This window comes from Coenobita brevimanus, chromosome 25, assembly GCF_032717465.1.
Source record: "Coenobita brevimanus isolate Jiangsu-jjx chromosome 25, ASM3271746v2, whole genome shotgun sequence".
Classification (NCBI taxonomy): domain Eukaryota; kingdom Metazoa; phylum Arthropoda; class Malacostraca; order Decapoda; family Coenobitidae; genus Coenobita; species Coenobita brevimanus.
Window position 1 is genome coordinate 3582563 of NC_136978.1, and position 13242 is coordinate 3595804.

The 13242-nt window shown below is 39.2% G+C and overlaps 1 protein-coding gene across 1 annotated transcript in view; it reads right to left on the reverse strand.

The window, feature by feature from the left end:
- The window catches only part of LOC145393672 (uncharacterized), a 77031-nt gene that overhangs the window by 40269 nt on the left and 23520 nt on the right, over positions 1 to 13242 (reverse strand). Inside the window, exons 7-13 of the mRNA XM_080267722.1 lie at positions 11970 to 12246; positions 9867 to 10043; positions 9480 to 9641; positions 5687 to 5848; positions 4517 to 4680; positions 2997 to 3100; positions 1631 to 1737 (exon numbers count right to left, since the gene is read on the reverse strand). Coding sequence (XP_080123848.1) covers positions 1631 to 1737; positions 2997 to 3100; positions 4517 to 4680; positions 5687 to 5848; positions 9480 to 9641; positions 9867 to 10043; positions 11970 to 12246 — 1153 coding nt within the window. The remainder of the gene's footprint in view (positions 1 to 1630; positions 1738 to 2996; positions 3101 to 4516; positions 4681 to 5686; positions 5849 to 9479; positions 9642 to 9866; positions 10044 to 11969; positions 12247 to 13242) is intronic.

Below are 13242 nucleotides of genomic sequence, written 5' to 3' on the forward strand. Positions count from 1 at the left end.
ATGATGATCACCAGAACACAAAAACTCCTGACCCTAACCTGATTTAACCTCACCACCAATCAAACCAGACTTGTATTTAACAGCCTAAAATAAGCCAAGCCATCCTAACCTTCCTGCTTTGGTTAGGTTAGGTTAGGTTAAGTCAGATAAGAAGAAGTCAAATTAGGTTAGATTAGATTACAGTATGTTAGGTAAGGTAAGGTGAGGTGAAGTGAGATTATGCAAGATAATGTAGGGTTTGGTGAAGTCTGGTTAGGTAAAGTAAGGTTTAGTTAGGGGACCATTTCTGGTTGCACATTAAAAGTTCACAATGAATTCTGGAAACTTTTCAGTCACCGTGCCTATCACACAGTACAGGTATATACGGTACTGAATTATATCCACTGGATTCTCAACATCTGCTGCCATAAGGTTCTTGACATTATCCATGAAAATGGTTGTTGTTGTTGTTGTTGTTGCTGCTGAGTAACCTTAGTCTGTCTGGCCTAGCAGACCCATCAACTGCAAGCACGCAATGAATAACAATACATTTACCATAATTATGGTTCTGGCCTACAATGCCAAGTGCAAAGCATCAGTTACTAAATATCATCAGACTTTTAAAAGATTAATAATATTGTAATGCATATGAAACAAAACTGTGTATGGCCCAGAGGTTTGTAGTGGTTCTTGTTAAACTGCATTACCGATATGTTCCTGTCAGCAAGTAGACTGGTTCTCCTGCTTCCCCTCTAACTGGTACAGTGCGTCAAATCAAGGTACCGCAAAGGTCTGATAGTTCTGTGTCACCAAGACAAAACTTTGTATATTTTACAATAAATATCATCAAGTCATTGATAATTTCCATTTTCAATTATTTTTTCTGTTTAATGATGACTGCTAGATCACTATGGTATCTAAAGTGAGAAAATATTAATGTTACCAATCAAGGTATTAACAATATGTGTGAACCCATACATACCGAACCATGCACTGATTCGGTGTACTGTATCAACAATAAACATCATACCAGTTTAGTCAAACAATAAAAATCCCAGGTACAGACACCTTAAGTTTTAAAAGCCTTCTGAAGGAGTCTCCTCCAAAACTGAAATCAGTATGGTAAATCACTACCTGGGAGCTGACATATACATGCACCAAAACAAACTACAGTATTACAGCAGCACATTTGAGCAAAGAAAAGTTAGGCATTATACTGGACTATGCGGCATGCAAATTGTTAGTAGCATTAGCAGCACAAATCAAATACCTTGGTAAATATTCATGGTTGACTAATATCTCATGGATAGCCTTAATTCTTCAGGTTTACATAAAAAAATGAACCTTCAATCAGCAACATACCATGGACAGATTCAGTTCTTCAGATTTATATAAGAAGAGTTAAATTCAAACCTCAATCAACTTATAGGTCATAATTTACAATACTTACTTAATAACTCAATGTAAAAACAAAAACACAATCTAAGGCAAAAAAATCAGCAACTAAGATACCGGTAGGTCAATGGTGTAAGAATATCATGCAGTAAGTACAGCCCTGTCTGATACACTCACCATTCACACCATCTTATGTTGCTTGATGGGGTCAATAGTATGACAGAGATTGTATGATAAAATAAAACAAAAATATTACCTAGAATTCCTTTGGGCCCCGTGACATTGAGGAGGGTGTAAGGTGGAGTAATCACTGTTCCTGGCCGACCCGGGAAACCGACATCTCCCCTCTCACCTTTCCTACCACTAAAATGAAAAATATCATCACATTAAGACATGTAAGCAGATCACAATAATACTGTAAAAGGGATAGTAGTAGTAGTAGTAGTAGTAGTAGTAGTAGTAGTAGTAGTACAGTAGTAGTAGTAGTAGTAGTAGTTGCAGTCTTTCTTTTCTTCTATTTCATAATGCAGTACATATACTGTATACATAAAACTATACATATACATATTACATAGTAGGTGATGTACCGTACAATTATATACAAAAGAAAAAACATATTAAAAGTAATGATAAAGACCTAAGGACATCATTGTGCACATACACATTATAAACTACAATACTTACCCTACTTATAAAAAAATAGCATCAACAAAATACAAAGGTGGTCCAGGGTGAAAGCTATATGCTAGCATCTATACAACAACAAAAAAAGCCCTAGGTGAAATATAAAAGCTAGCATAAATAAAAATAAAAAGGTCCAAATAAAATATAAAAGCCAGCATCAATAAAAAATAAAAAGGTCCAAGTAAATATAAATGTTAGCATCAATTAAAAATAAAAATGTCCAAATAAATGTAAATGCTAGCATCAAGAAAAAATAAAAAGGTTCAAATAAAATATAAAAGCTAGCATCAGTAAAAAATAAAATGGTCCAAATAAAAATACAAAAGCTAGCAGCCATAAAAATATAAAAAGGTCCATGGTAAAATATAAAAGCTAGCTAGTGGTAGTAAGTAGTAGTAGTACTGCACAGTTCTGGTTCACTGTTAGGTGTTATCTCACCAGAAAGATAATACGGTAAGTGGATAGCACTGCTCTGGGAGGCACAGCCATAAGTGTGACATGTGGTCAAGGCCCGGTAGCTAGCCTTGCACAACACTCCCTGGTGGGGAACTCAACCAATTTACGAGGCAATCAAAGTCCAGGATGAGATTTGTACTTGTATCTGCTACACACAGCTCATCCTCGTGGAGGCAATGCCTCATCCATTTTCCCTGTTCTTTATCATGTGGAAGGACCCTGTTCCGACTCTGGCACGATGCTGACTGCCACAGGAAGGTAGCTGCTTGCTTGTGGTCAGTGAGTCTGCTCATCCAGACAGATAAGTGTAAAGCAACAACATCATCTGTTGCATTTTAGATTTGATTTAGCTGGATGAAGTAGAGACATGGGAAGAGTCTACATTTTCCTTTCCTTGTCCTTCCTACAAAAGCATGTCAAAGTTACAACTGGGATATGATCATAAAGTTTGGCTGTGAATACCAACCCTCTACAGTACTCACTTTAGTCCTGGAAAGCCATTATCTCCATTGAGAAAGTCTCCAGGTAGTCCACGCTGCCCTGGTATACCATTGGTACCTCTTGCACCTTCCTCTCCATCATCACCCTATGGAAAATTTACAGTCACCATTATCATCTTGCCATCTATTCTCACTTTAGGATAGGGTGAGGTATAACCAGAAAACAAAGAAAAAGACTAGACATAAAAGGAAGAAGCATCAACAGCATGTTCAGTGAAATGAACCAGACACTAATTCACATACTATTCAAGCCCCAAGAACCCTGGCTCTACCTCAAAGATGTAACCACCTGCACTTTTCATTAGCTTGTTCATGTTCCTCCCCAAAATTATTCTGTAAGGAAAATTCACACAGAGATTTACAATGTCTGGTGAATATTTCCATTCATGGCAAATTTCATCCCCTGAAAATAATTTGTATTTGTATACTCCATACATTACCTAACTAGCTTCCTAAATATTTGTTGTGTTATGAAGTAGAGTACTGAAAGACAGAAAAAATAATGAATAAAACAGTGGGAGAATTAACTGACAGCATGCTGAATGATATGGGCTACACATACATTCCATCGCCATTCAAGCATCCTGAATCCTGGCTCCACCCAACAGGTGTTCGGTTGTTCCACATGCAGCTCTAAATTTACTGTACTTATCTGCTGGAGTCAATCAGTGCCTATGAAGCTAAAAAGGAGTGCCACACCCTTGCCATCCATTCCTCTGTAAAAATAATTTATCTAGCCAGCTTGATCCCTTGGTACGACCCCAGCCTCATCAGTTTCCACACCTGCCTCTCTTTCTTACATGCCCGTTTACCATATCTGTTCACTTTCTTCTAGGCCTACCATATCTCCTCCCACCTACAAATATGCTTGGACATACCCTTTCCCCCACTCTGTTTACACCCATTCTCAGCAAATGACCATTCTATCCAAGTACGCTCTCTTCACCAACGATGTCCACTGATATCTTTACTCCACATCTTTTACGAATCACATTATTCCGTATCCTATCCACTCCCCATGCTTCACACACATTCCTCAACAGTTGCAGCTCCACTGCTCTTACTCTTTTCATTTTCATACCACACTATAGTCTCTTAGTTATCATGCACAACTGGTACCATGTCTGGTATGTGATAACGGAATTGTGTAATGACAAAACAAGGCAATGACTACTCACAATTCTGTACAGTGAATAAAGAAAACATTATGTGACTATATTCTCAGACTTATAGACCAAAACTGTACTCACAGCCAATACTATTTAGGAAATTGATTAGAAGCAGAATAAAATTAATGAGGCTTTATGACCATGTCTGGCAATAAATCTACTTGACTAAACATTAGGTAAATATTTTTTTCAACTAACTGCCATAAAAAGTTCCCTTATGACCATGGCCTTAGGTTCCTCAGCATCTAAATATGAGTAATGGCTGATAATATATAGGTTTCCTACAACCCAAGCTTTCCAATGTTTTTCCATCCACTATTAAACTGTACATACTGGTCGCCCTTGTACTCCTGTAGGTCCATCTAATCCAGAGTCTCCAGCATCACCCTTGCCACCAGAGACACCAGGGAATCCATCATCTCCCTGCCTACCTTTCACCACTCTACCGGGAAGCATATCACCTCTCTCTCCCTTTCTGCCACTTAATCCAGATGTGCCTGTCAAATTAATAAATAAATGCCAGTAAATAAATAAATAAAAAGTAAATAAATAAAATATAAAATAAAATAACATTACTGTACTGGTAGCTGACCATGATCACACAAACCTGAACCTCAAACACTATGAGTAGGCCTGAGTTTGACTGACATGACCAAAAAGAATGGAGTAACAGTACCTGAATGGCCTGAAATGACCATTGTATTACCTTGTTTCCAAATAATTCACACAGGAAAATCATAGGCCATTCTGACTGTTCTTCTTCAGACTGTTATAAAAGCACAACACAGGTATATATAAAGTCAATAAAATCGACTGTTTGGTGGTGAAAATGATGATGATACTCCAATACTATCTTACCTACAGTGCCTTATTAAAGATCTTTTAAAGTGAAAGCATCAATGGTGGTTGCTATCTCTGTTAACAAATTCAGTTCAGTCTTTGTCATCATGAAGAAAATAATCCCTAATATATCAAATATCCCTTTTAATTACTGCAGTTTATTTCTTGGTGAGCCTGGAAATTATTGATAACTGTACAGAAAAAAAAAAAATATACTGAATGACAAGGGTAATGTTTCTTGTAGGCTATGCCAGAAAACCATTTATAACACTGAATGGTAACCATATAACCAACCCATAAGTGTTCCCTACGTGTCAACAAGTGGGTTGGCGGAGGGTTAGAGATCCTCCCCGTAAAACAACTAACTCAAAGGCAAACAGCCACCCCTTATGGCATTATGGTATATGGCTATAGATAGATAGAATAATCTCATGCTGCCATTTTTGTCTATGGATCCATGGCTTGGCTACTACAGTTTGGTACATTTAGGGGTAAATGACCAGTTTACTGTACTTCTCTTATGGCAGCATGTCATCATGGAAACCCCCAGGCTACAAGTGGGGACTAAAACTATGAATGACAAACACTTTGACTGGGATATCCTACAGATCAGACAACCAAGCACCAATAATTAACTGTACTTTGAGAGTAAAATGATCTTACCAACAGAACCAGGAATACCATCCAGCCCTCTCACACCTGGTAGACCAACTTTCCCTCTGGTGCCTTTTGGTCCTCTACGACCCGTAAGACCAGGTGGTCCCAGGCGTCCAGGTATTCCACTGAAACCTGAGTTGCCTCTTTCTCCTTTTTCACAAGGCTGCTCTGCATGTAAAAAAAAAAACAGTCAAATGAATATAACTACTGTTCAGCCCAACTGGACATCTTGCTTTTGACAACTAGACTTTTTAAATCCAGGAATGGTCACAAACAATTTACACTACCTCCATGTCTCCCTTTCCTCTGCCAATAAACAATCATCCCTCCACTTTACACAACCATAGCCCTCCTCTTCAACCTCAGTCTCTCTTTACCCATCCATCTCTTCCTCTAACTTATCTTTCACTCTCCATTTTGCTACAAATGCAGTACATTCTTACCCAGGGATATGTTCCAAAATATCAACTTTTTCTTACAAATGGAGTTGTATACTGAAGGAACTTGGTATATCAGCTTTATAGGTGGCAATGAAACTTTAACTGGCTATGGTATCTCTTTGTAATTTACTAGAGACTTAATTATGAAATGACATAAAACAGGCAATGCATATAGAGGCTTGCTGTGTCTCCATTAACATTCTAATCCTATTTCGCACTAAACTTCCATATTTGCCGGCGTATAAGATAATTCTTGAACCTCATTAAAAAAATGCCCAAAATTGGGGGTCATCCTACACACTGGGTATAAAATCCAAAACTCTACATCCTGTGGTTATGGGATTCACAGGCATGATGGGGAACATCACCAAACACTTACCATGACCCTTGTTGCACTTAATATAATACATATATTTTTAGAAACCATTGAAATTACTAACATCATCATCAAACACAACTTGTTTTCTATATGAATGCAAATTTTTATAAAAACATCTCCATGGATACAGCCATAAGGACATAAGAAAGCCAAGTACCGGTAACCTTTTGAGCGCATGCCATGAACACCGGTGTCTGTCTCAGTCTAACAATGACTGGTTGGGTCATTTGCCACCGAGGGCAGGGTTACCAGATCTGAAGCAGGGCTCATTACCAAGTTCGTTAATTTCATTACCAAGCTGAATTTTTCCTTTCTAGCTGCCACTAATTCATAAGCAGCAGTACTATCTCTTCATTAACACCTTATTTCCAGCAACCACAAATTCCATCATGGCTCCAAGTGATAAACAAAGAAAATATGAAGCTTGTTTTAAGTTAAAAGTGGTAGAATATGCCAAGATCATCCAATAATTGCACTGCTGCAAGAGAATATGGCATGACAGAGAAGATCATGTGGGCATGGAGACATAGAACACTTACTTACGGATATGCCAAAGCATAAATGTGCAGTGAGGAAAAAAAAACTGCACAGTGGCCAATTCTGGAGAAGCACATAGCCGACATGGTCCGTTAACAGCGCCAAAATGGTACACTGCCACAAGATACAAAATTTGTATTTGGGCACTGAAGTGCATCAGAGAAAACATGGAGCACAGCAATGATTTCAAAGCAACAGTTTTATGGTGTTCTCATTAAGCACAGCAATTATCAGAAGATCTTGAACGCAAGATTTACAATTTCCAATGGTACATCATAAGCCTAAACAAGAAGCACGGATATCCATTAAGCAACACTGGGAACATGGATGAAACTCAATTGAAAATTCGATATGGTTGGAAATCAAACTGTTGAGGAGAAAGGTGCAAAAACAGTGTTAATGAAAACAACAGGTCATGAGAAGACAAGCTATAAAGCAGCACTGTCATGAATGGCAAACGGAACCAAGCTGTGCCCAATGATTATTTTCTAGAGAAATATGACGCCAAAAGTAAAGTTCCCTGCTGGAATTTTTGTTCACGCCATTGAGAAAGGGTGGATGGACGAACATGGAATGAAACTGTGGACTGAGCATTTGTGGTGTAGGTGGCCTGGTGGCTTGCTGAAACAGTGTAGCCTGATAGTATGGAACATGTTCAAAAGTAATTTAACAGAGGTAACAAAAACCTACATGACGAGAAACAACAGTAACATACTGCTCTTCCTGGCCTACAACCACTTGATGTCTGTCTGAACAAACCATTCAAAGACCACATCCGTGAGTAATGGAACAAGTGGATGATCAGCGATAAATAGTCGTACACAAAAGGTGGGAAAATGTGTGCTCCAGGTGTGGATGAGCTGTGTGATTTTATTATCAAAAGGCATGGAATAATAGTTCTGTGGAAATAGTCATCAAGTCTTTCAAGAAATGTGGAATATCGACCAGTGGACAGAATGGAAGATGACATTTTGTTGGTGGATAAGGAAGAGGAAGCCGATGCAAAAGCTACAACACTGAAATCAGTGTTTGATCCTTATGATAAAGAACTGCAAACTTTAAGCCAGGATGAAGCTGATGAACTGATGACATCAGATTTGGATAATACTAATTCTGAAGGTTCTTAATCACCGACAGTTGATGTGATGTGATGTGATGACTTTAATAAAAATGTAACATTCTTGTAGCCTATTGTATAAAATTCATGGTACATGATTTGAGGTTTTTAATACATTATGAGTTAATAATGGAATATTAAATGTATAACCCATTTAGATATCAGAGGTGGCACATGCAGCCTAGATAGCATGTAAAAACCCACAGAAGCTGGTTTAAGGTAAAACCTAACCAAAGGCTGTGTTGCTTAGCAAGGTCTTAATAATATCACTTCATTGTTCAGTGGGAAGAATGATAAAGGACTGGGGTTACTGGGGAGGAATGCTAGATGGAGCTCATCTTATTCACAGTGTATAAAGTGAAGTCGCTTAATTCACGTATCTGTAAGCCACGGATTTGTAATCCGCGGTACTTTGCCCAACCAGTCCCTATTTTTTTTATACTATGGAAAAAACTCGAAAAATGTGGTTCCTAGGTTCCAAGGTGGCTCATTTCTAAGGAGATTTATAATATCTAGGCACCCATGATGTATTCTGCAACACGTAGTCAATCACAGACAACCTAGACCCAGCAGCCAATCTCAGCCCAGCCCTGGTGGCATGAGTGCACACTACAGCTGCCATGTTTTTTTTACTGCCTGTCCCGCCAACTGCCAACTACGTGTGTTCCCCCGTGAGTTCTGAGCGCTACCTGGCCTTTTTTTTTTTTGTCAAGGTTACCTCTCCCTGGGCTCTGTTATGGATGGCCCCAGTCCCCCAAAGCCCCTTAATTATTGTTTATTTCCACTTAATTTTTGTTTATTTCCATTAAATACATGCATTGAATATTTCTAAGATTGTCTGTTTGTGTTTGCTGTTGGCTACTTAGCCACAGGTAGGGTGCTGTAGGGAGGTTCCATGAGGGTCCAGACTAAATATCCTTTTTTCCCATTGGTTCTTAACTTTGTAAACCGCGGATTTCGTAAACCACGGGTAAGTACCAATCTCTAATTGCTGCAGATTAGGCAATGCCACTGTACCCCTATATCCACATTTTGTAGGGAAATATTGGGGGTAGTCTTATACACAGGTCAGCCTTATACACCGGGAAATACGGTAATGAAGTATGTATTTTTTTGTTAAACAAAAATGCATCTTTTAGATTATAATAAAAGAATGGCACTAAATATTAACTTATCAATTATATACTAAAAAATTATAGTCCTGCAATTACTAGTTTCATTATTAATTAGCACTATTAATTATCATGTCAGATAACAATTAATGCAAAATTAATAATTGACATTCTGCATGCTCCTCAACCATTATCAAATGGCGCATAAACTTACGAGGCCTTGGGATGCAGTCATCTCCCTCTTCACCTTTCCGACCAAAAATACCATTAAGGCCATTGGACCCCATGCGACCTGGCTCACCAGCAGGACCAGAGATACCTTTGGGACCCTTGGGCCCTACAATGGGACGACCGCGACCGGGAAAACCTTTTGGGCCTGTAATGTATACAGATTTACAATTAATTGCATTTTTTTTTAAGTTTCCCAGAAGAGGTGCAAAAGCTATGTTTGTTCTGCGAAAGAAACTGCCCACATTATCTGCAAGTCAGGTACATGAAAATAATATGGTGTGGTAATTATGTTACTTGCAGCTAGTGAAATCTCTTGACAAAGTATCGCAGTGTACACTTTCCCTACTACTGACCCGTTAAGAACACTAACCTGGAGGTCCTGCTAGGCCAATGGGTCCCGGAACTCCAGGAATGCCAGGTTGGCCATCTCTGCCCTTTACACCCTTATCACCATAGGCTGGGTCTCCTGGCAGTCCCTTCACACCAGGAATACCTGGGAGACCTGGTGTCCCTGGGATTCCACTTGTTCCACGAAGACCAGCGTAACCTGATATGGAAAATAAATCCATAATTAGTAGTTTGATAAAGACAATCTATTTAATGTAATAGTAATTTCACTTTAAGTTGTTTCCATGTTTAGCTGCTGATCTAATCTGCACTTAAAGCTATTCGTAATTCACTGCAATGTTGTTCTGAAGTAAGAAATGGGTGTATTTTGTACTTTAACCCCTCAGTCATAAACCAGAAGCATGTCTCACTTAAATTTGTTTCATTTAAAGTAGCAAGTTATCTGGATACATCCTAAACATTCAATGAGTACTGACTGTACTTTTGTAGACCAGGAGAAAGCTCATTACAAGATTAATTGGGACCCTGTGGAAGGTGTTAATTGTGTACGAAGTTGAAGCCAGGCTACTGAAGGAAGGAAACACTTTCTACATGAGAAGCAGTGCCTATTACTGGATCCTAACTATTCCATTCTGCAATGAGAAACAGGGTTACAATAATGATTGATGAAAACATTGATGACGATGACGACAATGACTATCTGTCTTTCTATCTATTGCCAGACGCCTTAATCCCGTAAGGGGGTGGCCACAAACAAATTGCCTCCATATCGCTCTGTCCCCCGCCATTTCACTGCCCTGCTCCCAGCTCACACCCCCGTCTCTCATATACCTCTCCACTCCATCTCTCCATCTCATCCTTGGCCTCCCCTCTCCTCTCCCCCCCTCCACCTCACTCACATACACTCTCCTTGTCAGTCTCTCACTCTCCATCCTCTCCACATGGCCAAACCACCTTAATGTGTTTCTCCTAATGCTTCCTACCACATCTACATCCACACCATAACACTCCTTCACCTCCTCATTTGTCAGTCTGTCTCTCCACATGACTCCACTGCTCTCACTCTTGACTTCTGTCCCTCCAACAAAGTCCAAGCGTCACTTCCATATGTTAGAATTGGTAACACAATACTGTCATGTAGTAGCTTTTTCACTTCCATGCTCATTTCTCTGTTTCTTATTACTGCTTTCAAGGAACCAGCAACCTTTCTTCCCTGCTGCACCCTCTCAAGCACTTCACCCTCCAAACTTTCATCCTTACTCATCACACTACCCAAGTACTTAAATGCACTCACATTTTCCATTTCCTCTCCATCCAGTCTCACTGTACATTCACTGACTTCACTTCTCTTGAAGGCCGTCACTTTACTCTTGCCTACAGTCACCTTTAGAGTCCATTTCTTACAAACTCTCCAAAACTCATCCACCAAGCCTTGCAGCTCCCCTTCGTCTTCACTTAACAACACAATATCACCTGCAAACAACAGTACAGGGAGTTTCCAGACACTACCCTCTCTCACCAGGGCCACTCCAACATCCACTGCCCTACCTTGTATCTCTTTTATAACCCCATCCATATACAGACTGAACAATCATCGAGACATGACACATCCATGTTTCAATCCAACCTTCAAACAGAAAAATTCACTCTGTTCACTATCCACACACACTGCAGCCTTAGCATTCTCATACATACTCTTCACAGCCTTCAACAACTTCCCATCTACTCCATATATTCTTAATACTTTCCACAATCCTTGCCTATCCACCCTGTCATACGCTTTCTCCAAATCCATGAAGGCTGCATACAACTTCTTTCCCTTTTCTAGAAACTTTTCCATTAAAGATCTAAGAATGAATATTTGATCTACACAACCTCTTCCCTTCCTAAAACCTCCCTGTTCTTCTCCAATTAATTTCTCTGTTATTTCCCTAACTCTGTCAATAAGTATCCTGCCATATACTTTTCCTATTACACTAAGAAGGCAAATGCCCCTGTGACATGACAATGACAGTATGATATATTTTTGCTATATTTTTGCTCTAAGATAAAGGGGTCTTGCTGTACTTACACCTTTTCATACCAGTGCCTCAAAAAATATTAAAATAGCAAAGATTAATCTTACCATCTTCACCAGGAGACCCTTTCTCAGATCTTCCCCTTGGTCCTGGGTTTCCATTAGGTCCTAGGGGACCAGGAACACCGGGAGGTCCTCGCTGCCCTAAGCCTCCTGGTCGCCCATTCAGTCCATCCGCTCCAGGTGACCCTGGGGGGCCAGTGGGACCCTGGGGGCCTGGAGGACCTCTATAAACAATAGTGTCTTCAGGGTCATATATTCCTGGCAGTCCTATGTCTCCGATGGGACCTGGTCGGCCATCAACACCGGGCTCACCACCTTCTCCCTAAAAAGAAAAGTAATTGATTCTAGCTACTGAATTTAAAACAGAATTATCATGCTGTGACTTCAATACTGATCAATTAACTTTTTACCAGTGCACACTACCATTATCTGTTCATAGATGAATGGAACAAACCTGGTTGGGGAATTCATACAGAAATCTGACTGACAACATTATAATGATGTAGTGGCTTGTTGGACCAAGTGGCTGTGGTTTGCAAGGTGAATATGAGAAAAGTGAGTGAAAAGAATACTCAAAGCAGGCAACTGAAAGTGGAAAAGCTGAGTACCAAGTCACTGGCTGACAATTAGGAACAAAAGATGGAGAAAGATGTGGAGAGTGAAAGAACAGTGGAATAAGCAGGGAATATAATTATAATGATGGAAGAAATGTACTCTCATGAAAACTAGAGGGAATACAGGTATATTCAGAGCAAGAAATATGTGAAAAGATTATTGGCAGTCAAGAGAAATAATAAAATGAATAAATTATGAAAACTAAAGGGAAATATAGAGCAAGATATAGCTACAAGATTAGTCAAGAGAAGAGTAAAATTAATTAAAAAAAAAAAAAAACACTGAAAGGAAATGTAAAATACCAGAATCCTGAAAATGGTAAACCATTTTGGAAGGAGGAGCTAACAGATAAGACTGGGTGTAAAATGTAATGCATAGGAGATAAATAAGTGAATAAAAAATAAATTATAAATGAATAAAAAATTAAAAATAAATAAATAAATAAACTGTAAAAATTTAAAGGATGATAACAGGTGCATGCTAAAAAACAGAATAGATATAAGAAGATGGCAGAAAGAATATTCTGGAAAAGTGATGACAGGGGTGACAGTAGTGTGCAGTGGTAAACACTACTGGATCTGGTGGTTTATGAGGTCTTGGCAATTGGGCACTTTATTACGAGTGAGCGAGAGCAGTGAGCAAAGCAAGCAAGTGTAGTGAAGCAATGCTTACTCTATTTTCTGCTGAGAAATGACATGACACG